This window comes from Paramormyrops kingsleyae, chromosome 13 (genome assembly GCF_048594095.1).
Source record: "Paramormyrops kingsleyae isolate MSU_618 chromosome 13, PKINGS_0.4, whole genome shotgun sequence".
NCBI lineage: Eukaryota > Metazoa > Chordata > Actinopteri > Osteoglossiformes > Mormyridae > Paramormyrops > Paramormyrops kingsleyae.
The window spans coordinates 8652539-8677431 of NC_132809.1; the positions used below are offsets into that span (position 1 = coordinate 8652539).

The 24893-nt window shown below is 45.9% G+C and overlaps 1 protein-coding gene across 2 annotated transcripts; it reads right to left on the reverse strand.

Moving 5' to 3' along the window:
- Positions 1-1189: 1189 nt before the first annotated feature.
- On the reverse strand, positions 1190-22972 carry LOC111848227 (BTB/POZ domain-containing protein kctd15-like). 2 transcript variants are annotated; one of them, XM_023820067.2, is made up of 5 exons: positions 22104-22972; positions 18981-19156; positions 13323-13467; positions 8726-9031; positions 1190-3713 (listed from the first exon to the last, which is right to left on the reverse strand). In XM_023820067.2, the coding sequence occupies exons 1-5, from the start codon at positions 22110-22112 to the stop codon at positions 3555-3557; spliced, it is 795 nt and encodes a 264-aa protein (XP_023675835.1). In that variant the 5' UTR covers positions 22113-22972; the 3' UTR covers positions 1190-3554. The 2 variants fall into 2 exon arrangements, with proteins under 2 accessions (XP_023675835.1, XP_023675834.1); XM_023820066.2 differs by lacking the exon at positions 22104-22972 and adding an exon at positions 21796-22097.
- Between the last annotated feature and the right edge of the window lie 1921 nt (positions 22973-24893).

Sequence of the window (24893 nt, forward strand, 5' to 3'; positions counted from 1 at the left end):
TATTTTGAAAAGAGCAAAATGCTTAACTTTCAAAGCAAGTGTGGTAACAAAAAAAAAAAAAAATCTCACAGACTTAAACGTTATGATTTTGGTTCCGCTTCAGGAATGTGACTGTTGCTCCATTGGATTTGTAGAGCACTGCAACATAGTATCATAGGCTGAAATGGAGTGTTATTGGGTGTTGTCACCAGTCTTGACCACTTGATGTTCAAAAGTCTTTTTTCCCCAACACACAAAACCCCTTCTGGTTAAAGCCAGAGATCCTATTAGAATTAGCTTGTATTCTGTATACCCAAATGAATTAGCATGTTTTTTTTTTTTTACTCGATTTGCCAAATATTTGTAAAAATACTGCATGAACTTTTGAGATGCTCACTGTGAGAGAAACAGGTATTTTGGCACACGTTTGTAAACAGTTCTGTAATAAGATTTGACTGTAGGTAGTGGAGAGATTACAGAGCTGGAACTGCTGCCAAAAAGCTTGAGGCTGAAAAGCTGAGCTGCTGCGATGCCCTTGAGCGAAGCAGTTAATTTGAATCGCTTGAATTAATATCCATCTGCACGTCAGTAAGACCATAGGAATAAAGGCATGTCATGAGCTCAGTAACGTCATAATAGCATCGTGTTCCCATGAAAACCCCCAGTCAACATCTCCTGCATTTCAGGAGGAGATTGTGCAAACAGAACGAGAACGAGAAGAGTTTCCAGGATGGAGCAGGAGACGAGTGGTGAGCAGAACTGACGATGACTCGAGGTTTTCACTCAAGATGAAGAAAGTGTTGTGGAGCTGCTCTTGGCTGAGCTAAAACCAACCCCCCACCAAAGTGAGAACTCGTGTGCTTAAGACCAGAGCTTCACAGAAGGTGTCACTCAGCAGGAGCTGGGAGACCAAGGTGGGCTCTTGGAGTGTGAAGCTGCCTCATTACCAGGTGGCTGGCGGTTTTTGTATCTCAGAAGGAATATTCACATGGTACCGTGGTACAGGATGTCCATGTTACACCAGGGTAACCGTGTAAATATTCCCTGTCGATGGTGAACGATTTAAACTGAATGCGTATTTAATTCATGAGGAGAAAAGGGGAAAATAATACCTTTGCACATTCTCAAATGGGGGGCATTGTGAGTTTAACATGAAACCTCAGTAATCTTACCTGTGCATTTCAGAAAAAAAACATATAGGAAACAAGCATTAAATAAACAGTTCATCCGTTTATTAATGCAAATATTCAAATAAAATTGAAAGATGGAGTCACTGCAGGTTGACACATGCCCTTAATACTATAGTCTAATTGTTAAAACATTCTGTTTAAATAATATACATTTGCACCTTAGTATAACTTTGAAATGCTTTTAGAAAATCCATATTTACACAACATATTGCTTGCAATTTCTTTTTTATTTCTGATTTCCCAGGAAAATGAAAATAGGACTTTGAGGTTCTCGTTATCTGTCTGCATGTTTGTTTGTTTGTTTTTAAATATATTTTTAACCAAAAAAGCTCACTCAAACCTAGGGTCCTAATACATTTCATTATACGAAAGACTATATGAGTGACTAATTATTGGACTACGGAGCACAAAAAAGTGAGCAGGGACCCCTGTGATGCAGTATCATCATCATCATCATCATCATCATCATCATCTTAACAAATAAGACACTTCTTTCCATAACTGGAGTTCTTCCATTTAAACAAAGCGTAAGATAGAATTCTACACATCATTCAGAAGAGCGGCCTTCAAAAACAAGTGGAAAATTAGACTTTTTTTTCCCCTCTATTCTCTTTTCGTATGTGTGCTTGAGTTTTTCGTGTAGGTGTTGATGTGGTGAGGAGGTGGCCTCTCGGAGGTCCGCTGGCTGCTCCTCAGTGCGAAGCTGGCCTATGGGCCGCTCTCAGGAGCTCAGTCTCTCCGACTCGGACGGAGGGATCACACCTCTGCGTACTCCGCTCCGCCCTGCCTTGACGAAGGGGGGCCTTTTCTAACTCCTGTAAATCGTTAACTTGATGGCGGTTCTCCCCACAGCCGTTCTGATTAAACTGAGCCGCAAGCTGCTAACTGAGGGGTTATCAGTGGGGATCCACATGGGGGGGGGAGGCTTTGCAAAGTGCCTTCAGTCCCAGGTGGGGAGTGTCCGCTGGATAACCATGTGACCCGATCCATCTCCCTGCTCTACTTCCAAAGGTCCCCTCAGGCTGTGATCTGCCTAGGTACAATGGCCCGCTTCAAGCCCCCCTCCCCCTGCTATACAGTGAAGGCAGAGCACTGCCGGCCTGGGGGGGGGGGTTGCCACAATGATGGAGGCCATTGATTGTTCCCAGAGACACTCTGGGTCCCACACGATGAAGATCAGGGGGTTGGGTATTTTATTCTGGGGGGGAGGGGGGGTACTTCCTATACTTAAATGCTGGGTGTTGGGTCACTGAAACCAGCACAAAGCTCTACTGCTTCATGTCATGGACCTCCAGACATACAGAGAGCAGTGTCTGTAAAATAACACTGGTGTTTTCTGTCCTCTCTCAGACACCTGTACCATGTTTAACAAAAGAGCACATGGATATTGTTTCAATTCAGTGTGGGGTTCCAACGTGAAAATGTCAGAAGACCATACGCCATTTGTTCTGTGGCTAATTAAGATAATACCGTGCTGGTAGCTTTCCTGCTGTACTAGAGTAGCTGGTGCATATTCTTGAGTGAAGATTTTGAAATCGCTTTGCAGCTAAAGGAGAACACAGGTTCTCCCTGCAGTCCTGTTCTAACAATCGGGCAGGCGGCTTCATCCATGCAGCCTCGGGGCGTAATAGTGTTTTTAGAGTGAGCACCAAGCAACCCCTACTTATGCCCTAATGTCCCATGACTTTTGAAATCTAGGTGCAGAAATCCTTCATATGGAAAACAAAACAAAACAAAGCCATAGATCATGGCTGGAATACAAGCAAATTTTGATAAGAACACTAGTTTATATAAACAGCCAACAAAACAATGGATTCCATATTTAGAATGGGGGGGGGGGTTGTTTTATATAAAGCCCAGGTCAAGTGGACTGTGAGTGGGTAGTAGTCCTCAGCTACATTTGGGGTTCTCCAAGAGCGAGCATGCTTAGAGCCAGGGACGTCTGCCCCCATGCCGGCGCTGTTCACTTTCAGCCGCATCGCCACACAACACGCACATGGACAGGACTGGACGACACGCTGGGATACGCTGAAGTGGGGGGCGTCGGCTCCCCTGCAGAATCTGTCCCAAACGTCCCACCTCGCAGCTCATCGCGCCCCTAAAGCAGAGCCGAGGATGGGGGCTCGCCTGTGAGAGATCAGTCCCTCGCTTGAACTTCTTTGGGTGTTCCTGGCACGATCAAGATGTTTTGTATACGTTCTTTTTTTTTTTTTTTTAATTACATTCCCTTCAGTTCTCCAAGTTCCTTGGGGCTGGCACTGTCCGCTCAAAACAAAACGCTAGTACATAAGTGTTCCTCGTTGATCCTTTTCATTGGATGGAGGAGGTGGCCCTGCTCTGTTCAGTCACAGTCCACCTCAGTGCCAGTTCTTTTCCCAGCATGCTCTAGTCCAGGGGCTCCTGCTTTATTCTGATCGGCGTGTTGAGGGGCTGACACCGGCGGTCCTCACGGCAGAGGACGTACTCGCTGAACTGGGAGGAGTCGACTCCGCCCCCGCAGGACGCCGCCACGCTGAAGCCCTTCTGGAAGAGTCTCTCCAGAACCTGCAGGGGCGGCAGGTGAAGAGGGTTTTAGAGATGTTGCCCATCTCCCATTGCACCGCAGCACAAGCGGCGCATCGTGTTCACTGACCCCTCTGGTGAGGACACGTTTTACACCAGTGGAAATTTAAACCGCAGATGTCAACAGCATCTCACTACAGACCCAGCTAGAGCTACTGGAGAGCATGTCTCTCGTATTTATTAAAGAAGAAAGCTGTATTATCAGGGCGTCAAGCCGTATTCGTGTGATCTGACGTGTGGCTAGAGCTGGCAGAACCGTCCCAAACGTCCCACCGTCTCAGTCCCATTGTCGTCTCTCGACATTCAGATCTAGCCGCTATTGTTGTGGGTTTTTATCTGGAAGGGTCTTCCCTTTCATAGCGGGCTGAGCGGCTCCATGTGCGCATTCCCGTTCCTTTAGAGCACGCTGTGTTTGAAAATGAAAGGTTTTGCTCGGGGCGGCACTGCCAGAAAAAAAAAAAAAATCGTAAGAAGTCCATGTGCAAAGCTAGAGTCCCCAAAAAGCCCAGTGCAGAACTGATGGCTTGGCTTATCAGAATGGCGCCCCCGCTGACAGGTGGACGGGCTATACATATTTTACCGCAATGTTTACCAAACAAGGGGGATCACTTGAGTGGATTTGGCATGTTGCATTAACAATGGTCTTTAATTAGGGACCGTTTTATGCGCTTCACATCGTAACGTGACAGGAAGCGAAATAACGGGCACCATGCGACCATTCTGTGTGGTAATGATGCGTTGGCCGGTCCTCGTCTTGCACGGTGACCGTGACCGAGAGGCTAATTAGCCGAGTAGAGCAGGGAGACGACCGAGCGTGAGCCGGAGACCGGCGCTAATTAAGAAGCGCGCCAGTGTCAGCACGGCAAACCCATGACAGACTACGCAGAAGAACAACAATTATGGAAATCATATTACACTCTGCGCCCTGATCGTTGCATCACCTTATGCTTCACCACAATGTGTGTTGTTGTCTGACCAGATGTGCTATGGTTCTACGGCTCCACGTTCACTATTGCAGACGTTTCACGATAAATATTTGGGAGGTTTTAAGGATTTTACAGACAGACACACGCCCTGTGGACAGACATCGCTTGTTTTTCCCTCTCTGATATGTCAGCGGTGAGGTGGCAGAGTGCGGTGAGAGCTGACGGGAAGCTGACACCATTTTCGTGTTTATTAGCGAGTGTTGAAAGTGCTGCTGGTCTCGGAGGAACCATCCAGCTACAGTGATTAACGCTAAAAGACATTACGGCTCGGTGCCTTACATTCGCTACTTTATAAAAGAATTCGATGTGCAGAGAGCAGTGCATTGGCTTAGGGTGTGTATTTGAAGAGACAGGCTGTTGGGGGCATCACTGCTGAACCCTCCAGCGACGGAACTACCTTTAAATGAAAGTATTAATGGGTAGATTTCGAGGCCGACCTGTAGAGGGAAAAAAAAGGTCACCTAAGCAACTAAATAATTATAATTATCATATTACTCTCCTTTGTCTCTGATGCTTGAGGTCGAGGGTGTGTCCCGGGGAACCGGATCGCTGGGATTCCTGCTCCCGTTGCTCGTACTCGGCGCCGAGAGGTCCCGGCGACCCGAAATGCTGGCGCATCGTGGTACCGCTACCCCATAAGTAACCGGGGGGGGGGGGGACAGCCAGGCGCAGGCGAGCGCAATACTGACGCAGAAGAGAATGTGCTCCCCCCTCTGGCTCGCAGATCCCCTCGCCGGGGAGCTCTGCAGCGGGGCCGCCTGACACGTGTCACGGGAAGTAGGACGCCAGGCGGCATTTACGGCGGCGGCCCTTTGTTGGAATATGACTGGGGCCGCCGCCGCTCGCAGTGCCCACTGCACCCACTGCCCCGCATCCCGCTCACTGCAGTCAATTTCATTTAAAATTAAACAGCCTGTCAGTTTTATGTTTGCAAAAAGCCTGTTGTTTCTGGGTTTTTTCACATGGGACTCTGTCTGTGTGACATGTTTTCATGTGGAGCTCTCTCTTTTCGGGAACAGAGAAACACGTTTCTGAGGGCCAGTTTGATCAGCCTCCTAACCCCCCCTGATTGTTATTCTGGCTCCCTCTGTTAGAGGTGATGAGTGGGGGGGGGTGGGGGGGGTTGGTGGGCAATTTGGCAACTACATAAAGCAGATCAGAGGTCGCTCACACGAAGTTGGCAGGTTAATTCTCTGGCTGAGAGCTATGGTCCCCATCAACCCACACACTGCTGCACGCACAATGCCCCCTGCACAGCAGTAGGGTCAAATCCCACTCCCAGCGGCTGGGTAGAGAAAGCACCACCTCCAAACTGCAACTTCCCGCATCTACGCTCTTTGGGGTCAGCTGTCCTGTTCATGCCCCTGCGGCCGCGATGTAAACGCAGGATACCGCGATAAAAAGGCCCGTCTCTGCTTCCCCGCATGCCGACCTCTCCCTCCCTGCTGGGTGGGGCCCTCTGTTCCCATGGGCAGCCGTCCAGCTCTGCAACCCGATCAGACACACATGCTCCATGTGGTGAGTGGAGCCCCGAGCTCAAAGATGCCATGAGAGGGGTGGGTCTGCCCCACCCACCTCCGCAAGCATTGGGGAGTCGAGGTGAGCTCAGCCCCGGCGGCCCCCTCCTCAAAAAGGCCATGTCCACTGCTATAGACTTCATTTCCAAGAATACCTTCTTAGAACCATCCATTACTCTGCAATTTTGTCATTTTTAAAGGTGTATTTTACATGGTGCTTCATTATTTTAATGACATTAATTATCTATCTACCCATATCCAGTAGGGGTCTCAGGATATATTAATTATATATATGTGAAATAATACAATTTAGCCACCGCTCAGAGATTCCTTAGTGAGCCCTTGAGGATCCTATACCACGTACAGGTCATGGACTGTGGGAGAGGCCTGTGCTTCACCATGGCAGATAACTGCTAGTGTTGTTTGGCCAAAGCTGGGAGGGTAGGCCTCCTGCAGGCCTGTATGTTGTCTGCCCATTGTTACCTGTAGCATTGTTGCATTCTGGTACAGACTAGGCTCCTATCCCACGTACAGGTCAAGGACTGTGGGAGAGGGCTGTGCTTCACCATGGCAGATAACTGCTAGTGTTGTTTGGCCAAAGCTGGGAGGATAGGTTTCCTGCAGGCCTGTATGCAGTCTGCCCATTGTTACCTGTAGCATTGCTGCACTCTGATACAGACTAGGCTCCTATCCCACATACAGGTCATAGAGTGTGGGAGAGGCCTGTGCTTCATCATGGCAAAACACCACCAGTTTTGTTTGGCCAAAGCTGGGAGGGTAGGCCTCCTGCAGGCCTGTATGATGTCTGCCCATTGTTGCCTGCAGCTCTCCTGCACTCTGACACAGACTCTCTGGCCCCAGATTGGCAGAAGCAGAGCTGACAGTGAGCAAGCTGGGGGAAGGGGGCGTACAGCTGATCCTGAATCAGATTTCAGTCCGTCGCTTTCCCCCTGTTTATACTGGGTGAAAAACTATGATAAAAAGACCCTTAAACATCAGCCCATATGCGCATGAGGACAAGCTTTAGACAAAAGGTCTTTTAAAGCACACCGTGTCCTTATACATTACGCAAAAGGGCTTTATTAACAGGGCGCCCCCCCCAGACGAGCCTGTCTTACAGCGAGGCGTCTTGCTCGCAGTGGATAAAAGCGCTCATTCCACTGCTCTTCCCGCAGCATGCGTGTCCTGTAGCAAAGGCAATCATCAAAACTGAAATGGTTCCCACTTAATTTGAAACGGATGCTAGCACACCAAGACCGAATTTGCCTGTAAATAGACTGCAAAAAAAAAAAAAAAACGTTGTGTTAGTTGATGCGCCAATTAATTATATTGCAAGCCAATTAAAAATCTATAAAAAGAACTATAAACCAGTTTAGGATGTTTGGGAAATTCTAAGTACAGTATTAAAAAATGCAATACATGTATTTAAATTGCTGCAGGCGTCCTTGTAGTGAATTCTTTGGAAGTGGAGCTACATCTTAAAAGGAGAGAAATATGAATAATGCATATAATTTTCTTCCTTTTCATCACTTTCTCCCTTTCCATTTTCCAGAAAACGACTGTGGACCAAGGCACCTTTTCTGCACCCTCGTGCCACCCCCGGAAGGGCTTTGGGGGCTCGGGGAAGGGGGGCCGGCTGGCGCTAGAGCCCATGCACAGGTGCAGCTCTTAGGGGGTATTTTTTCGGGCTGATGTTCCTCTAACCTGTGATATGTATGTGTACGTTTCAGGTCGCTGTTCCTCCGCGCACGATGGCGACCATGTGATCTGGCGTTGCGCGGTTGGCGGGCGCATTACAGCATGTGACGGCACCAGCTGCGACGCCGCTTCTGCTCATCGCAGCGAGAGGCTCGAGATCTGCAGGTGTTCCCAGCACCTCCAGGACTGACACCTCCATCATGACGCCAAGGTGAACCAGAAGGGGCTGTGTCAACGCACCTTCCCCGACACCTACAGGGCCCTCCATCCTTCCACCTACAGGATAGCACTCTGGCAGACCCCCCCCCCCCCCCAATTTATACACATACCATCCGTCACACACATATCCTGCTATTTAACATAAAGCCCCCAAGGGTGAAATATGTCGCTGCCTCAAATGACATGAAAAATCAGTCCCTGGTACAATGAACATTTTCATGTGTGCGTGAGGGGGTGGGGGAGGGGGCTTGTTCGGATGCACCATTTTGTGGGTCATTTATGGAGAACTTGGAGGGAACATCATAAAACCCGGCCAGCCTGAGCATGTGCCTCATGTTCGTCTTTGCCTTAAACCAGCGTATTCCCATGATGCACCGCTGCGTCGCTGGGGCGATAAAGGTACCGTTGCTGGAGGTAAATCCTGTTATACCTTTGAAAGGGCAGTTTGATGGAATGATTCAGCACATTTCCGAGTGTGGACATTAGAGAGATGCGTAAAACTGTAAGAGGAGGCATGAAACTGAATGATGGCCAGTATTCCATGGCCCTGAGCTTCCCGGACCGGGGCTCTTACCTGCACAGAGTTGAGCCTGCAGTAGCCATTGAGCGGGAAGCGGATGACGTGCGTGGGGTCCTGGTTCCAGCCGGCGTTGACCGAGTTGCACATGACGTCACCCGTCTCGGGGAAGATCTCCTCGATGAGCACCTTCTCGCCGCTGAGCGCGATGCGCTCGCCCAGGTCGGGCGTGACGCGCACCACCAGGCAGTCGCAGGGAGGGGCCAGCCGCCGCTGCTCGCGCTCCTGCTTCCAGCGATCCAGCTCCTTGATCATGGGCGTCAGCTGGTAGTATCGCGCCTCCTCATACAGCAGCTGGAAGTCCTGCGGAGAGGCGCGGGCAGCATGCGGGTCAGCGAGGGACGGGGCCTCGGGGCATGAGGCATAGAGCCTCGCTGCCTTTAGGACCGTCCTCTGTCGGGGCGGAACAGTGGCCAGCGATGACAGAGCGGGAGCTCTCTAACTTACAGGAAGGACAACACTCTTAGGAGAGACAACCGGAAACACTCATTAAAAGTCACGTTTGGTCTGACCGGCGAAAGGCTTTACTGCCATGATCCAGAGGAATACGTCATGCATGTAGCGAAACAAAAAACAGATGAAAGAAGAACTTATAATATTTTTAAAAAACAATCAATTTATAAGTTAAATCTGAACCATCAAAAATTGTAATCAGAGCCATAAGAAATTAATTCCGTCATACCATTGTGGCATCTGCATTGTAAAATGGCATTAAAGACCCATAAATAGTTGATGTACGTTATTGAAATACGCCTTCTCAGAAACAAGAAAAACCAAAAAAAATTAATTAGGTCTTCCACACGGCAGCGCATTTCCTGCAAACTTCTCCTCCCTTGCATTCATACCGCGGTGGCCCAGCGCATTACCTGGGGTGCAGCGTAACGCGGCGTTGCGGCCGGACACTCTGATATCTGCCGTGCGTATGGACGCGTCGGGGTGTGAGAAGACCGGCGGAGGAAACAAAGGCACGTCTGGGAAGCTGGGAGCAGCCTGCTTGCCTGCCTCGGGCGGGGAGAAGGGCGCCCGCGGATGTCTGAGGAGCGGCGGCGGCGGGGGGCTGGGACGGCGCCCGTCTGTGTGCGAGGTGGTCCGCCAGCAGATTGCCTGCCTGCCCCTCAGGCTGTACTCGCCCGAGGTGCTTCGCCCTGCCACTCTCTCCTCTAATTTCCCACAAGAGCAGATGGCACAATTGCTCAAATCCGCTATAAAGTACCCGACGGAGCGGGCGCCTGACTCCAAATGGGAAGGGTATCGGAACGCACTGGCAAACTGATTAATGGGGCGCGGGGGACGCGGCGTAGCAGGCACGCACGAGGGCGGCCGGTGGTTGGGGTCCTCGCGTATTTCACACCATGCGCACTGTGGAAAGGACTTCCGGAAAGCGCAGGGACTCGCCAAAACAGACACATCTGCGTCTCTCACTTCTGCTCTGGAATGTTGGACACGTTCGACTTTCGTTTCCACAGCCACTGACCAAACGAGAGCAGTTGAGGTTAAGTTTCATCATCTTCATCGTCATCATCGTCGCAGAGTTGAATGGAAAACATTGGACACGTCCCATTTAAGACCTCACAGCTACACGTCAACTCTACGCCGCTGCGTTACCCCCTCCAGTAGTGGGTTCTATTGTGGTTCTGGGTGCCTTCAGCCTTAAACAGTGTCCCTCTGTCTTACACATATACCACCATTGTTGCTGCGCATTTGTTTGAACTCTGGTTGCAGCATCTCATTATAGCAAATGTTGTAGGATGAGTGCATGTGAGCCAGCCTGCCTCCCCCCAGCCATGGCTCCCATCTTCTGCTCCTGAGTGATCTCATACAGAGACGCCTCCTTCTAGGTCCCCCCGACATCACAGCGAACTTCCTCATCCTTCACAGGTCTGGCACAGGGCAAGGATATGTTTTGCATCCCAAAAAGGGCACCGAACGGCACGATAATCTGAATTTCTGAAATGAGGGTCCAACAGGCTGACTTCCACCAGGTCCCTGGAGCCAAATCAACCAGGCTGGCGAAGTTCCAGCACAATGAGCTGACCGAGCCGCCCACTGGTGAGGCCGACTCACCAGACTGGGTCACCCAAATGCCAGATGATGCTGGGAGAACTTCAATGTAAGGATGGAATTTTTGAGCACAAAATCTAACAGCCAACATCACTTATACAGAGCCTGTACCGTTACTGGACATTCGCTGAAGCAGTTCTGAGTGGGAGCCCATACTTATCAACATCTGATTCCCAGGTACATTAATCACTAATTTCTTCCATGTCCCACTGAGAAGGTTTAAAAAGAGCCTTGTTTGTAGAGATGACACTTGTTACGGCAGCAGCATGACAGGAGCCTTGTGGGATTTGACATTTTCCTGACAAGATCAGCCATGCACTGTCTCGTGGCCCCCCAGACTACTGTGATGGTCACGGTCATAAGCAGAGCGCGGTCTGCAGGGTGCCAGCCGCCAACGCGAGCGCACCCACGGCGAAATGTTTCAACGGCGGGAAAGTGTGTTCGGGTACCCAGGCAGCGGACAGTGGTGACGGCTGAATGCTCAGGAGGGGGTGGGGGGGCTAAGTGAATAACTGAAGAGGTAGCTGTGAGTCACACTCCAAGGGTCAAAAATGGAAACTCTGATCTCAATAATCACCATGTCCAGCGGACTGTGGCTGACCCCACTGGGACAGCGGACCATCTGTCTGAGGCTTTCTGAGCAGACGCCGACTTACAGGCACGTGAGACTGGGGAGTGCTGGCCTGTAGCATAAACTTAATACCATTCAGTGATCATTCTACCGAGGTATCACACTTTCAGACACTAGGGAGTGTATATCTATAGCACTTTTACACTGTCATATCCGTAATGGAAGCTTATCAAGTCCCTCTGCTTGTGGTGCCTTTGGAATTTATTGCAATAAACAGGTGAGGAACCGCATTAAGGGACCCGTGGGGGCCCCGATTGGGGGCCGTGGGTGACTGATTCTGGGAGACGGGGTTTCCCGAGTTCACTTGGAGTGAGAGAAGAGCAAGACTGGGTTACGATGCCATGGATACAGCGACGGAAGGTAATAGGCTGTTTGTGGTCATTAAGCACCCAGCGTCCTGGTGCGGAATTTGGGTGCCTCAGAGTTACGTCCCACCAGCAGGGGAGGGCAGGTGGTCTGACGGGCCGGTACACAGCAGACCTGTTCTCCCCCTCAGCTGGAGTGCATCAGCTTCACGTCATTTTATTTTCACCTGGCATCACAAGATCCGAAAGTCCTGCCAAGAGCATGAATGTGATGCTAAGAAAACAAACATCACTTCAAGAATCACCGGAGACACGACCGTCGGTCCGACTCATGCAGGGTCAAGACAGAAAGCACACGACCCTCTTCCTGCCCGACCGTGACCTTGCTTCTCAGCCCTCGATATTTTGATGCCTCGGCCCAGTCTGCACCATTACAGGATCGTCCCCCCCTCCTCCTGCACCTGGGTGGTGGGGTCAGGCACAAACCCGCGGTACGTCAGGGCTGAACAGGCTGATGGTGCCGGTGTGCTTTGTGAAACAGCTCCTTTCAAGTTCTGACAGTCACTCAGCACTCCGGCAGCTGCAGGGCTCTCCAGCTGAGAAGCTGAACCCCCCCCACCCAGCTCCGTACAGTGGGGTACTGCTAATAAGGACATTTTAATGGATGCTTGCTTAGCACTTGTCAAAGTACTTATTGTAATTAGGAGGCCTTCCATCTAGAAGGCATTTGTGCATGGGGGTGGCGTGTTGCTTGGTGGGCTAAGCCGCTGTGCTTGTCATCAGCTGGTCGCTGGTTCGAGCCTGACTTCAAACAGTCACCCGCGCATGGGTTCTGGAGCCTGATCATTAACCCCCAGCTCCCTGGGCCTGCACTATCACCCCAAATTTTCTCTCATCTGCAAGTTCAGGTAGGCAAACAGAGAATCCCCCCCACAGGGGTTAATGAGATTTCACTATTCTCATCCACTTCATCTATCAAAAAAGCCACGTCAAGCAGTCTGCTGGACACGTCGGCCTTGCTGTGCAGAGGAAGTTTGTGGATTTATCACAAGCGGAAATGCAGGGGCCGTCAGCCATAGGGTCGGCCGGTGACTGGTTGCCGATATGACAGTTACAATCTTGACCAAGTTGCAAACTTAATTTATAATACCTGTAAACATCTAATCCACCAGCAAATGTTAGTTAGTAGAAGCTGACAGCAAAGTGCAGCTGGTAGACCGAACACATGATGAGAAATAGGATATTACAGCTAAGAAACAGTGTTTCACCATCTCCCTTCAATTCAGGCCTATCTAACAGACCTGACCTGAAGGAAGACCGTTTATGTTCTGTAGTTCAATAGTATTATGTCACTTAAATCTACAATATCCAAAATACTACTCCTCTTGTTACAAATACAAAGTTTCATCTTCTAAAATTAAAATGTCATTGAAAACCCTTGTCTGCATTTATCTGCAGTTTCAAAAATAAATCTAGGCCTCTACATCTTGCCAACAATTAGTGAACAACTGTACCCATTTGGGTTATATTACATAAGACCTCTCTGCTGCCTTTAAATTAAAAACAAGAAAGAAACACGGTAGCATTTTTGCCTTACCTTGAAGTCGTCTGGGAGGAGCAATTTGCAGGTCCTCAAGAAGCTGAGAATGTACCGGAAGATCTCGCCGTCACGGTCGATAAAGTAATGCTGCTTCAGACTGTCCAGCACTATGGGCTCGGTGCCGTTAAATAGGCGGCTGATTCTGGAAGGTAAGATCCCGAAAGTTTGCCCTTAAACAAGTGGATGGATTATTGAACACAAGTGCTAAATCTGAGGATAAGTTTGAACTTTCCTGAACTTTCCTTGCTTACAAATTGGTGGCATCTCTTAGAGGGGCACATGAAACAGTTGTTAAAGGTAACTTGCAATCTCCTTAGTCATGATACAGCTGATTTGTTTTTTTTGGCTAAAACATTAATATTAGGCATCTTGGCTTTTCTCTGCCGTCATAATATAGGATCGGAAACTGAAAAAGAAACATTGTGGTCACCTCCAAGTTGGAGCCGTTGAAATCGAATATCACTGTTAACAGTGAAATGGATCTTGTTAAATGGAAAATGGAACACAATGGGTAACATGTCACACATGAACATAATGTACTTGTACAGATGTCAGAAAGAGACATGCGCTGAAGGTAATTTTAATATTTTTGCACTGTCCTTTATTTCAGAAGTAATGCAACACATAGTTTTTGCACATCTATTAAAATGGAACATCAGGTCTGAGTTGAAAGGGTTAATTAAATGCACCCCCTTAATATCTAAAGACAAAAAAGCAAATTAAAATTAAAAGTCCTGTTTAAAGGAAGCCTTTTTCATTTTATAAGCGCTGCCAGTGATGACAGATTGCAAACAGATCTAAGAGCCTGAGTTTCTGCTGAACTCTACTGCAGTCATCACAAAGTCCTCTGTTCAGCTTCACTTTAAAGCTCCGTCTCACACTGAACAAGAGAAGCTGCGACACGTAATAAATAAATGAATAAAAGCGGCTTTCCTGCAGCTCTGAGGCTCCGTTTCCTGCCCAGGTAGCTGTTGTAAAGCGATTGCTTTCTACACCTGAATGCAAAACATGAAAAGGTGGCTTCTGTGTATCTTCGCGGGTAACGAGTCGCTCACTGCCAGAAGCCCCTTGCTGAGCCCCCTTCAGCTACTCCAAAGCTGAGGACATTGTCACCGCGAATGGCTGATCGAAGCATTTTCACAGGGACCACTGATCTTCACCCTTCTGTTTGCCTCACGTTGTCACTGTGATCCGCTCACTTTTCATGGGCTTTCGAACTGTGCCCCATTATCCATTGACATTCCTACCTTTGCACATCTACAGGAGCTACATGATCAATATCAGTGGCTCTCAACCTTTTTTGCACTGCGACCTAATTTTAACCACGGCAGCTCATTTGCGACCCTGTGTCAAGTATAGGTTTGAATCAGGGGTGGCCAATCTTATCCGCAAAGGGCCGGTGTGTATGCAGGTTTTTGGGATAACCTGTAGGACAGCTGTTTAAACCCAGGTGTGATGGTGCGTTCGATTATTTCTCTCCAAGTCGGAACTCGGATCAAAACGTCACGAAACGTCACGAAAAATGTCACTTCCCGTCGGAAACACGCCTCTTTCATGACGTTGAATTCGGACAAGATTTTGTTGTCCGAGTTGCCCCTGTGACGTAATTTCAACATGGTGACTTGGTTTGTTTGTATTTTGTTTAATGTTCGAAAAAATAATATCGCTATGAATGTACTAAAATATTTTATAAAGCTTTTAATGTGGTTTGACTAGTTCGTGTTTCTTGTTTGTCTCTCGGAAAAATCTCCATTTCTCCATTTTCTCCATTTGGAAAACTCCAAATCTACTAAAATAAAATATAAAAATAATATAAAGCAACAACACACAACAGCGTGTTCATGGAGGCAGCCATGTTTGTTCCGAGATGTGGTAGCTCGAACGTGAGATTGTCGGACGTGATGTCACTCAACTCGGAATTTCGGAGTTCCGAGAGAAAAACGAACGCACCATGAGGACTCTTCAGCCAATCAGTCCTCTAATTAGTAATCTAATAAGATTGGCCACTCCTGGTTTAAATTAACACTATGAACAAGCATGCAGTGCATTCTGCAATTTTACGCCAATCACTGCCTATTGCACAAATCTGATTGGAATTGCCAGTGAATTTTAAGTTAAGCGTCTGTGGTTTGGCTTCTTGGATTAGTTGAGTGTTCGCTAGTTTTGCACTAAGCATTTGCAGACCCAAGACCTGCTTATACAGGTAAATTCTAGGACTGGGGCTGGGAAATCTGATCCTGGATCAGCAGTTTTGAAATGCTTACATTTCCAACTCTGCCTCGCCACCCTTTCAGAACTTGCCACGACCCACGGGTTGAGAATCGCTGAGAATCATGGACGGCTGCCACAAGAGGTAGAATATGTATCTTTGGCACAAACTTCCCCCCTGCTGGTGGTCTAACAGAAGTGAAGCAGCAAAACACTACAAGCTACTAAAGTATTAAACCAGTTGTGATTGACAATAAAAAATAACTCGGAAATAAATAAGGGAGGGACCATCTGCCACATGCACATGACGGTCTTGACTGACTCATATTTAGTCGCATGTGTTAAGTGATTGTTACTGGAAGGCTTAATAATTACAATCCTGTCAGCTACTTTTCTAGCAACACCTTTCGACACGGTACAGCAGCAGACACTTCAGGATGAGATTTTCTGTGTCTGCACACGCACGACTCCCACAAAATAGCTGCCATCCCTTAAACGTCACACTCCACATCCGGTGAGTATGTCTGGGCCAAGAGAAAACCTGACTTAACCCTGGGTGCATTTTCCCAGGAATTTTCCCAAGCTGCTAACCAGGTCTTAGTAGCAGTAAGAACTGTGTGAGTTTTAGGGCAAGTGTCCATTCGGCAGCAGCTGAGCTGAGCCAAAACGGGGGATGCTGTCTACTCCCTAAAGCCCCCCCCTGACACCTGAATGAGCCTGTGCACCACACCATCGCATGGACACCCAGTCCCCCCCCCGCCCCATCTGCGCTCCTTTTGTCTGGAAATCGATGCAAAACAGTTTAGAGAAACACCTAAGTGTCGCTCTCGATGAGGCACCTGAGGTGGTCCTGCCTCATATGGTCCTGCGATTCTTCCAGCTAGAGTTCCTCCATACTGCTCAGAGGCATCTCTGTTTTTCATCTCCACTTTTTTTTTTTTTTTTTTTTTACAAAAAAGCAATTAAAATGCAGGCTGTTTTCTTTTTCTTTCCTTTCCCCTCCTTCAGCTCGCTCCCTCCCTCTCTCTCTCCTCTTTTTATCTCTGGATCCTTTAGGTAAATTGCTCGGGAGCTGCAGCCTCCTTTGCGTTTGAGAGACAGGGCGCCCTCACTCCGTTTGGTCCTTTCATGTCTAACAGGTAGAGCAGCCTACCAGCCAGCCCGTCCAGCCGTCTACCCTCACGCCCGGCTGCCTTCTTCCAAGAGGGAGAGTGGGAGGTTCTCAAACAGGAGGGCTGAGGGAGGAGAACCGGCTCTGATCCGAAATTCCCGCCAATGATCAGTGGGAACCGTTTCAAACTTGGCTTTTCAAAAAGCTGGCCCGCGCGTGGATCTGGGCCTCTCCCCTGCGACTAACAGTCTGAAATGGTTCTAAAATGAAGATGGAAGCTTTGATATGTGCGGAGGTCGCGGCGTCGGCGGCCAAGGGACCCTTCAGCCAGGCTTCAGACGATTTCTAGCACATTTCTGGGCTGCCGTTTAGCCAGGTGTGTGGCCACATGTGTGCCCAACACTGCTTTTAAGGAAAGGAGATGGTAAATGCTCCTTTACAGAATAAAAACATCATCCACCTTTCCAATATCAAAGCCATGAAATGAAGCATTAACTCCTGCTTTCACATAATCATTTTCTGATTGCCTGGATGCAGCCCTCGTCCCTTAACTTCTAAAATGCCCCCACTGGGCCGTTATGAGACCGAGGTTCTCAGCTTCACCCCACAACCTCACAAAGGCCCCATCCGAGCGCGATCAATGTTTCATGACTCTTGTCTCCCTGTGCCGGGCCAGGGAATGAAGACCGATGCCTCGACATTACTTACAAGACTAAGTTTCTTTTCACGACCTGCATAATTGATCAAGCAATCCATTAAAAAAAAAATCAGCGAGTTAAAATTGCCGGTGCTAAGACCTGCACTTAAAGGAGGTCATGGTGCCAGGCTGTGCTGTGATTGGACCAGTCCTTCCATTCAACGCACTTTAATCACCTGGTAGGATGATGCTCATCTCCCAAACCTTACACCTACATGCTTTATATATATATATTTTTTTTTTTTTTCCTCAAAATGCTTTACTGCTCACCGCAAGAGTTGGAAATAAATGAATCAATTTGCAAAAATCATCGACAGCACTTTTGGGGTGAATGGTTTAGCTGGTTGTATTAACCGATGACATTCTGACATTATGAAGATTTTTTTTTCATCATTATTATTAAAACCAAACAGTTGGTAGGGAATGAAACAGTGCAGCTAACTAGCATGCGGCCGGTTTTATCCAAGCCGTGGGGTTACGTACAGAATGTAAGATAAAACCCACAGCTGACAGGACCAAGGCCTCGGTCCGTCTCATCATGCCATCTGAGCGCAAACCCGGCCGTGCCGCAGCCCTGAGCCACACGGGATTTGGTGTGCTACAGGTTGTTTGTATTTATTCTTTACTTAACCCTCTCCAAAGCGACACGTGTGAGCTTAATCTCAATGATATTATGAACGCAAAATGGACATAATGTTCAGTTGCCCAGGGTGGTCACTGGTTCCAGAAGCAAGCAAAATGGAAATTCTAAAAAGAGTTATGAGTAGATTTTACCATCATATTTGAAATTATAATAGTAAGATGCCTAGTGTTAGCTACTGCTTCTCAGTGATGTTATTAAGTTTAAACGATTGTGTATACAGTTTAATTATCTACAGAGCCAGTCTTATTTGCCAGTCTCACTGCATTCTACATTATATGATCTCTGGGATCTTCAGGCTGCAATTTAGTACATCAGATGTAACATGAAATAGCAGGTTATCTCAAATTCAAATGCAAAAAGATGTATAACGGTTGTCAAAAATGGTTAAAAATAATGCAAACAATGTAATTTTCAGACTTGAATTGGAACATAATGAGTAAACAGAGTGTCAGTCTTAAGAAGTAATCATTTGTTTTTAAGCAAAAAATGGAAGAATGACGTTCTAAATGGTCTCAGAGTTTGTGCTGAATGAAAAGCATAGGTAACACTTTGGGGTACATGTTTTTAGATGGTGAATTATTTACAAATGCCAAGGCATGTCAGACTACCTTAAAGGTTAACTCCAGAGGGTTAAAAATATATCAATAACAATTCAACTGCTTTCAGATTTCTGATTTCAGGATTAGTTTGTTCTTCCATTGATTTGTTTTTTTTTTTTTTTTAAACGAGTTGCTACTTTGCTGTAACATCGAAATATTTTTCTGAGTTTTATTTCTTTTGGTATGTCATATTGCATTTAAATTAGGCTACATTTTAAATTAAAGGAACAGAAAAACAACCTTATGTGTAACGAGCTATTCCACGAGTTAAGGCAGTAAATTGCTTAGTAGCCTATCGCATCTGAATTATTTCAACGGATGGTTAAGAAACTAAAATTTACATTTTTAAAAAATCATATTACTGAAAACGTTCCTTTCACAAGGCGGAGAGCTTTACCTTGAGTCCGGGTATTTGGTCAGGGTGGCCAGGCTGCTGGTGTACATGTGTCCCCCAACGTCTATATGCACCGGGGCGTTCGCCTTTGTCAGCTGAGCCGGCAGAGGGATCCCCTGCGCGGCCAGCGGAGAGACGGGGGACCGGGTCAAAGATAGGCGTGACATGCTCCGTCCTTCCTGTCAGGATGATAGCAAGGAAACCCAAACTATTAATCTCACCGCTTCTCTATATAATACCTATAGTCACTATATAATATCTTCTGAAGCAACTCCTGAGTGTTCCTCGCTGCTGACTCCTATTAGATCACTTCTACATCTGCCTGATCGCATATTTAGCTTACAAATTATTGCCACAACTTTAATGAAGTACATTAGCATCTTTTCCCTCCATAGGACCGCAGGCGCAATGGAAGGTTGCTTATTAGCGATCCAGAAACAGAGATGCTAGGTGCCAGCCTCTAGGGGGGATAAAACAAACTGCACATTTCTAATTAAAGGTCGTGGGCTTATGTGTTAGACGTGAAACATCCCCAGACAAATGATGCAGGAGCGTGCATTGGTAACTAGACACATCTAAATTAACAGGTTTCCGCAAAGATGGTGATACTTTTGTCATGAAACATGCCTATCACTTAAGTGTACTGTTCCAGAGGAAATGTCTGTCTTTCAAAGTGACAGCCTTATGCAAATCTCAATAAGCGTATGGCGGCAGGTTATTTTTAATGTGCTTCTTGCAAATTAACCCGCTGTCATGAAGCAGCCATATGGATCCGCAACTGTTAGTAAAATGAAATAATTTTCGTTGGGTTTTTATCAGATTTTAATTATGAACACTGATGTACCTATGAATGTCAGACTTGGAAAAAACAGAATCGACCTTATTGATACACGCCTGTTACATTATATTTAATCACACCAGCCTAATCAGTGTTCGGCATCTTTTCTGTTAGTTACACTGTAGCATCTCAGCACTGGGATTTTGGGTGGATGAAGAGGGGAAGAGATGTCAATTCTCCAGTGGCCGTTGCGTAAGCCTGTGTCCGACATAAAACCATCACTCAAACTTTCAAAGCGCAAAATTATAACATGACTGCTGTTCCTATTGGTATGGCTATGTCAAAGCATTCTACATTTTTTTTTATTTAGCCACGCAACTACAAAATGTATAAAGGTGTGTCAATTTTCTTCTATATTAAAATGCAATCTATTAAACAGTTAACGATATCGTTTTGTATTCCAATATATACAACGTACTGTACGTTTTACTGAAGCGCTGATTACACAAGATAATTGCTACAGTTTGAGAGTGATTTAACAGAATCGTTACTCTTTTTTGCTTAGCTGATAGTCTAACCATAAAAGGCAAACAGAAAACGCTTGTTAGAGCTGAATTCAGCGATGTGCCGCCGGCGAGGTGCCCGGGGCGCAGTGGTGCTGAAAGACTGCAGAATTTTCCAGGGTGTTGCCTCTTTAGCTCCACACGGAGCCATCGGGAAGACGGTTCATTTAATACGCACGTTGGATGATACGTTTCAGATCTCGGTGAAAGAAAGACTTCAAAAAGACTTAAAACTTTTTTAGGCATATGAAGCTGTCCCGCCTCTTCATATAGCCGTGGGCCATGGCAACCGGTATAGATATTGTTAGAAGAACATACTAGATACGGGCCTGCAGTATGCACACATGCGCACACACGGGGCGCAGAAAGAAAGAAGTCGGCCAGGTGCGCATTTTAAAGAAAAAGAGCCTGACCGGCTGGAAGCAAGAGATACAATGTCTGCAATGTTAAATGCTGGCTATTCAGACAGTCACGTTAACCTTAACCTTTCCTTACAAACAGAGCTGAGTTTTACTAGCTGAATATTGATAATTTTGTTACTTAGATAATATTTTAATCCATATTTGATGTGCAAACGTATCAACATATTAACCGAAAAACATTATAAAGCAGTCTACTGATAATAAAAAAAAACCCGATACCAACAGCGTGATCTGTGTCAGTTTGTACCTGGGATTATTTTGAACATTTAACACAACCACTACGTATAATACACAGACCAATTTCATTTTAAAGTTGACAGTGATATTATATAAAGGTATAACCGAGTCAATTGATTTCAGCAATCTTGGATACTTGTTCACGAAACTTCTGCGTTAGCCAATGAATTTTAACACATATCGCTGGTTACAAAACTTCAAGCTGCTTTATAATTTTAAATATACAGGTTTAAATCTATATATTAATGCATTTTATTTCAGTCAAAATACACTTCTTTGAGGCTACGGATTAGAAAGTTTGTGGCACACAAGTGTTACAGAAAAGTGACATTTATCATAGCAATACAATATAGTAAAGTGTCATGCACAACCCGGCTGTGAGCATTTCGTTTAAATGAGACAATACTACTGCGTGGTTTCTACACTACTGCCCTATTGAACGTACATCGGTGCCCAAGGGGTAAATTCTGCCAATTGCACAATATGGCGTCTTTTACACATACCAATATGAGTGAAATGATGCCTTTGACACGGATAAATGTAAGAGAAAAAAACAAAGTGACCCAAACCATTAAACCGCTAAACCTGAACTATAATGCTCACTACGTATAGCCATTCGCTGTATATGGAGGATTCACAAATTACAAACTGCATTTTAAATAGCACGGGCGAAAAATACGTTAGATTGCGCCGATAATGCAGGTCAATGGTAATCAACTACTTTCCAGACACATTATTTCAACAACACGATTTGCTCAACTGCGAGCGATTTGTTTAATACTGTGCACCATTATTAGGCATTATGAAATGCAGCGTACCGTTTCAAACATTTTAGGAAGTCCGATGAGATCCTGGTAGGGTTCAATCCTCGCAGAAGATTGCGATGTCCCTTCCTAATACCGCAAGTTTGCTAAAACTAAATGCGACTCGATTCCCCGGCATTCCGCGACTCCGGCGAATGGGAGCAAATATCCACTTTTTAACTCCTCCAATATAATAGCGCTTGGATTGATTTTAAAAAGGGCCACTGTGGCTTTAAAATGCCCTATAGTTACTGTAGGGCTAGACTTGTTCAGACCAAGCACTTTCCACAAAAGCAACACAGGAAGCAAGCAGCCGTCCTTACCTTGAACATAAGAAGAATTCCTTTCCTTCCCCCTTTTCAGCTTTATTGTTTGCGCAGATTTAAAATATGTACACGTTAAACGGACGCCTGTCTCCTGATGCGAGATTTTTTAGCTTCTTGTCCTTCTTTTTTGCTAAAATGAAAACGGCCGTGTCTGTTATGAGAAGAGAAAGCCAATAATCCGTCTCTAAATAACAGAGGAGAGCTAAAAAAGAATTCTTGCTCCGGGCTTTCCAAACGCCTCTGGGGCAAGGATTAGGCTACAATTAGCTCAACCCTACTCTTGCCCAAGATAATTTCAAGATGAAAAAGTACTATATTCCTGCCGCGATGATGATTACGATTACACCGAATCATTGGTGATTTTTACCCCCTTTATTTTCCCCTTATTTTTTCTTCAAAAGAGAGAAAAAACATCGGTCCTTGTAACGGTTCAAGTTCTAGGTTTGCAGGGGGATAACGGTTTTAGTGTTGTTCAGTTTCAGGCCAGTGTCACGTCGCTCAATAGACATAGTGGAAAAAAAACAGATTTTAATCATTGTCATTTCGTCTGATGTAATATTTCCTCGGGCATTTCCAACTACATTTTCTGTTCTCAAATAAGTAATGCAGTGCACGCTTCTCCCTTGGAGTTAGACCGCTATTACGGGGAAGCACTATAACTTGTTGATAAAGTATCTGTACAAAATTACGGTATTGAATATGCAGATTTCCGTGGACAGTCTTTTCGTGCCGCGTCTCCCTCCGTCCTTTCGATAACGTATAGCAGCATCTCGACGCCAAATATCCTGTGGGCCATTAAAAGCAAATGACGTCTATCGACATGCATTCTGCCATTGCAAAAAGCGCCCTCGCAGCCTGCCTGCGGCCAAACGCGCCATTTCAATTATAGCACAGGCTAGATGGAGATGTCTGCTGTGAGCATTTCCCATGCAAGCAGGCAAGCGAGAAAGCAGCCTGCTGCTGCTGTTTTTACCCTAAAGTTTATTCGGTTAAAACAAAAGAACTGGATTCGTGATGCTTGCTGAAAGCAAGTACAATATTATTAACCATTTAATCATACACATATAAATGTATTTATTGTATTTACTGCAGTATACAAACATGTGCCCCTCTCCTACCGCTTTATAGTGTAGGCGTTTGCACACGCTATCTGGCTATGTATTTATTTTTGCGTGTAAATATTTCTAAATAATCGCCGTAGCATCCCGCCTTGTAATTACTGTTCGTCTAAATTCATTCACGACTGTCCGCTGTTTTGTTTTCTTGACGTCTGGCGCCTACCAGCGTGTGAACAGATGAATGGTCACATAAAAAAAGAAAATATCGCGGTGGAGCCGTCCTGGGGTTTCATGCGGGTCTGAAGAGGTCCGTGCGGGGAGGATAGCGTGCTGTTTTTATTTAGTTTAAATTGTACCAGGTAATGCAGAAGTTAGGGAAGGTAATTAATGTTATAAGGTTACAGGTATGATTCATAGAATAAATGTTCTTACACCCCGAGTTATTTATTTATTCTCTTTTTTTACTAAAGCTAAAAAACACACGTAACATATTTTGGTTTAAATGACCAAAATGGATTTTTCCAAGGCTTTCGATGCGATTTAGCTCCAAGCCCATATGTTAGATTTTATGCATTTGTTTTAGGTTATTTGGTTTCTCTTATTAATTAGAATTCTAATTGCACAAAAGTATTGGCTGCTGTTTAATTTGATCGGCCAGAACTGAAGGTGAAGTCCATAGACAAGCATGTCCGTCCGCGCGGATCCATTTCCAATTTCCGCTTAATATTCAGCAAAGCTTTCCTCGTCGAGTGAAATTTGTTTTTCCCTCGAGCACAAACAAGGAGGAAGACATTTCCCAATCTGAAAGTTGCTAAATATGTTGAGAATGTGTACATAAAAAAAACACATATTTTCCTAAAATGCTATCAGGTAATCATCCCGTCCAGCCTTCGTCTGAGTGCACCCCGTGTTTCCTGGATATGGTGGGATCGATGGATGGATGGATGGATGGATAGTTATCAGTTAATGTTTTAGTTTATGTTCTGATGGAATGACTTGGAGAAAGATATTTCCAAGTAATATTATACAATAAACTACTATACGAAGACAAAAAGTGCTGTCCACTCACTAATAGAGGCTGTCAGTGGGCATAATGATTTCTTTATGAGGGCTTTACAAACTAGTCCTGTCTATTTTAGCCTCTTATATGACAATTAAAACACAATTACGAACGTCTCAGTGAGCTTATATGTTTTGTCTCCCGTTTTATGCGGTGTGCGGTTTGGGATGCTGTGTCTGTGATAGAAATGTCACTGCTGCAAATCCCTGGGTTGGCTGCGTGAGATCCCCGTTGAGGCCTTACGCAAGGACCTTAACCCCAATTCCTCCAGGGACCGTCTGATCCTGGCTTCTTATAAACGTGCGTCACTTTGGATAAAAGCTTTATGCTAAATTAAAAGCAACAACAGGTGTGCACAGTGGAGTTTTCGTGTGCCATGTTCTGTACGACGAAAGTGAAACTTTCTGCATGCCTGCCTTCTTTTTTAACTAGACCAATACTGTCAGATGTAATTTCAGAATGAATGTAGTCTTGTTTGTTTGCTTGCTTGCCTGTTTATTGTTTAAAACAACATGCTAATTTTAAGCAAACTGTTTTGATCAATTCTTCATATTGTTGTTGGTAGTGAAACATTTCCAGTGTTGGGTAACCGACATCTATATTTTTAATTCACAACGCACTATACTAATAGCCTTGCATGAATGTGCACAATATTACATGTAGCCTACT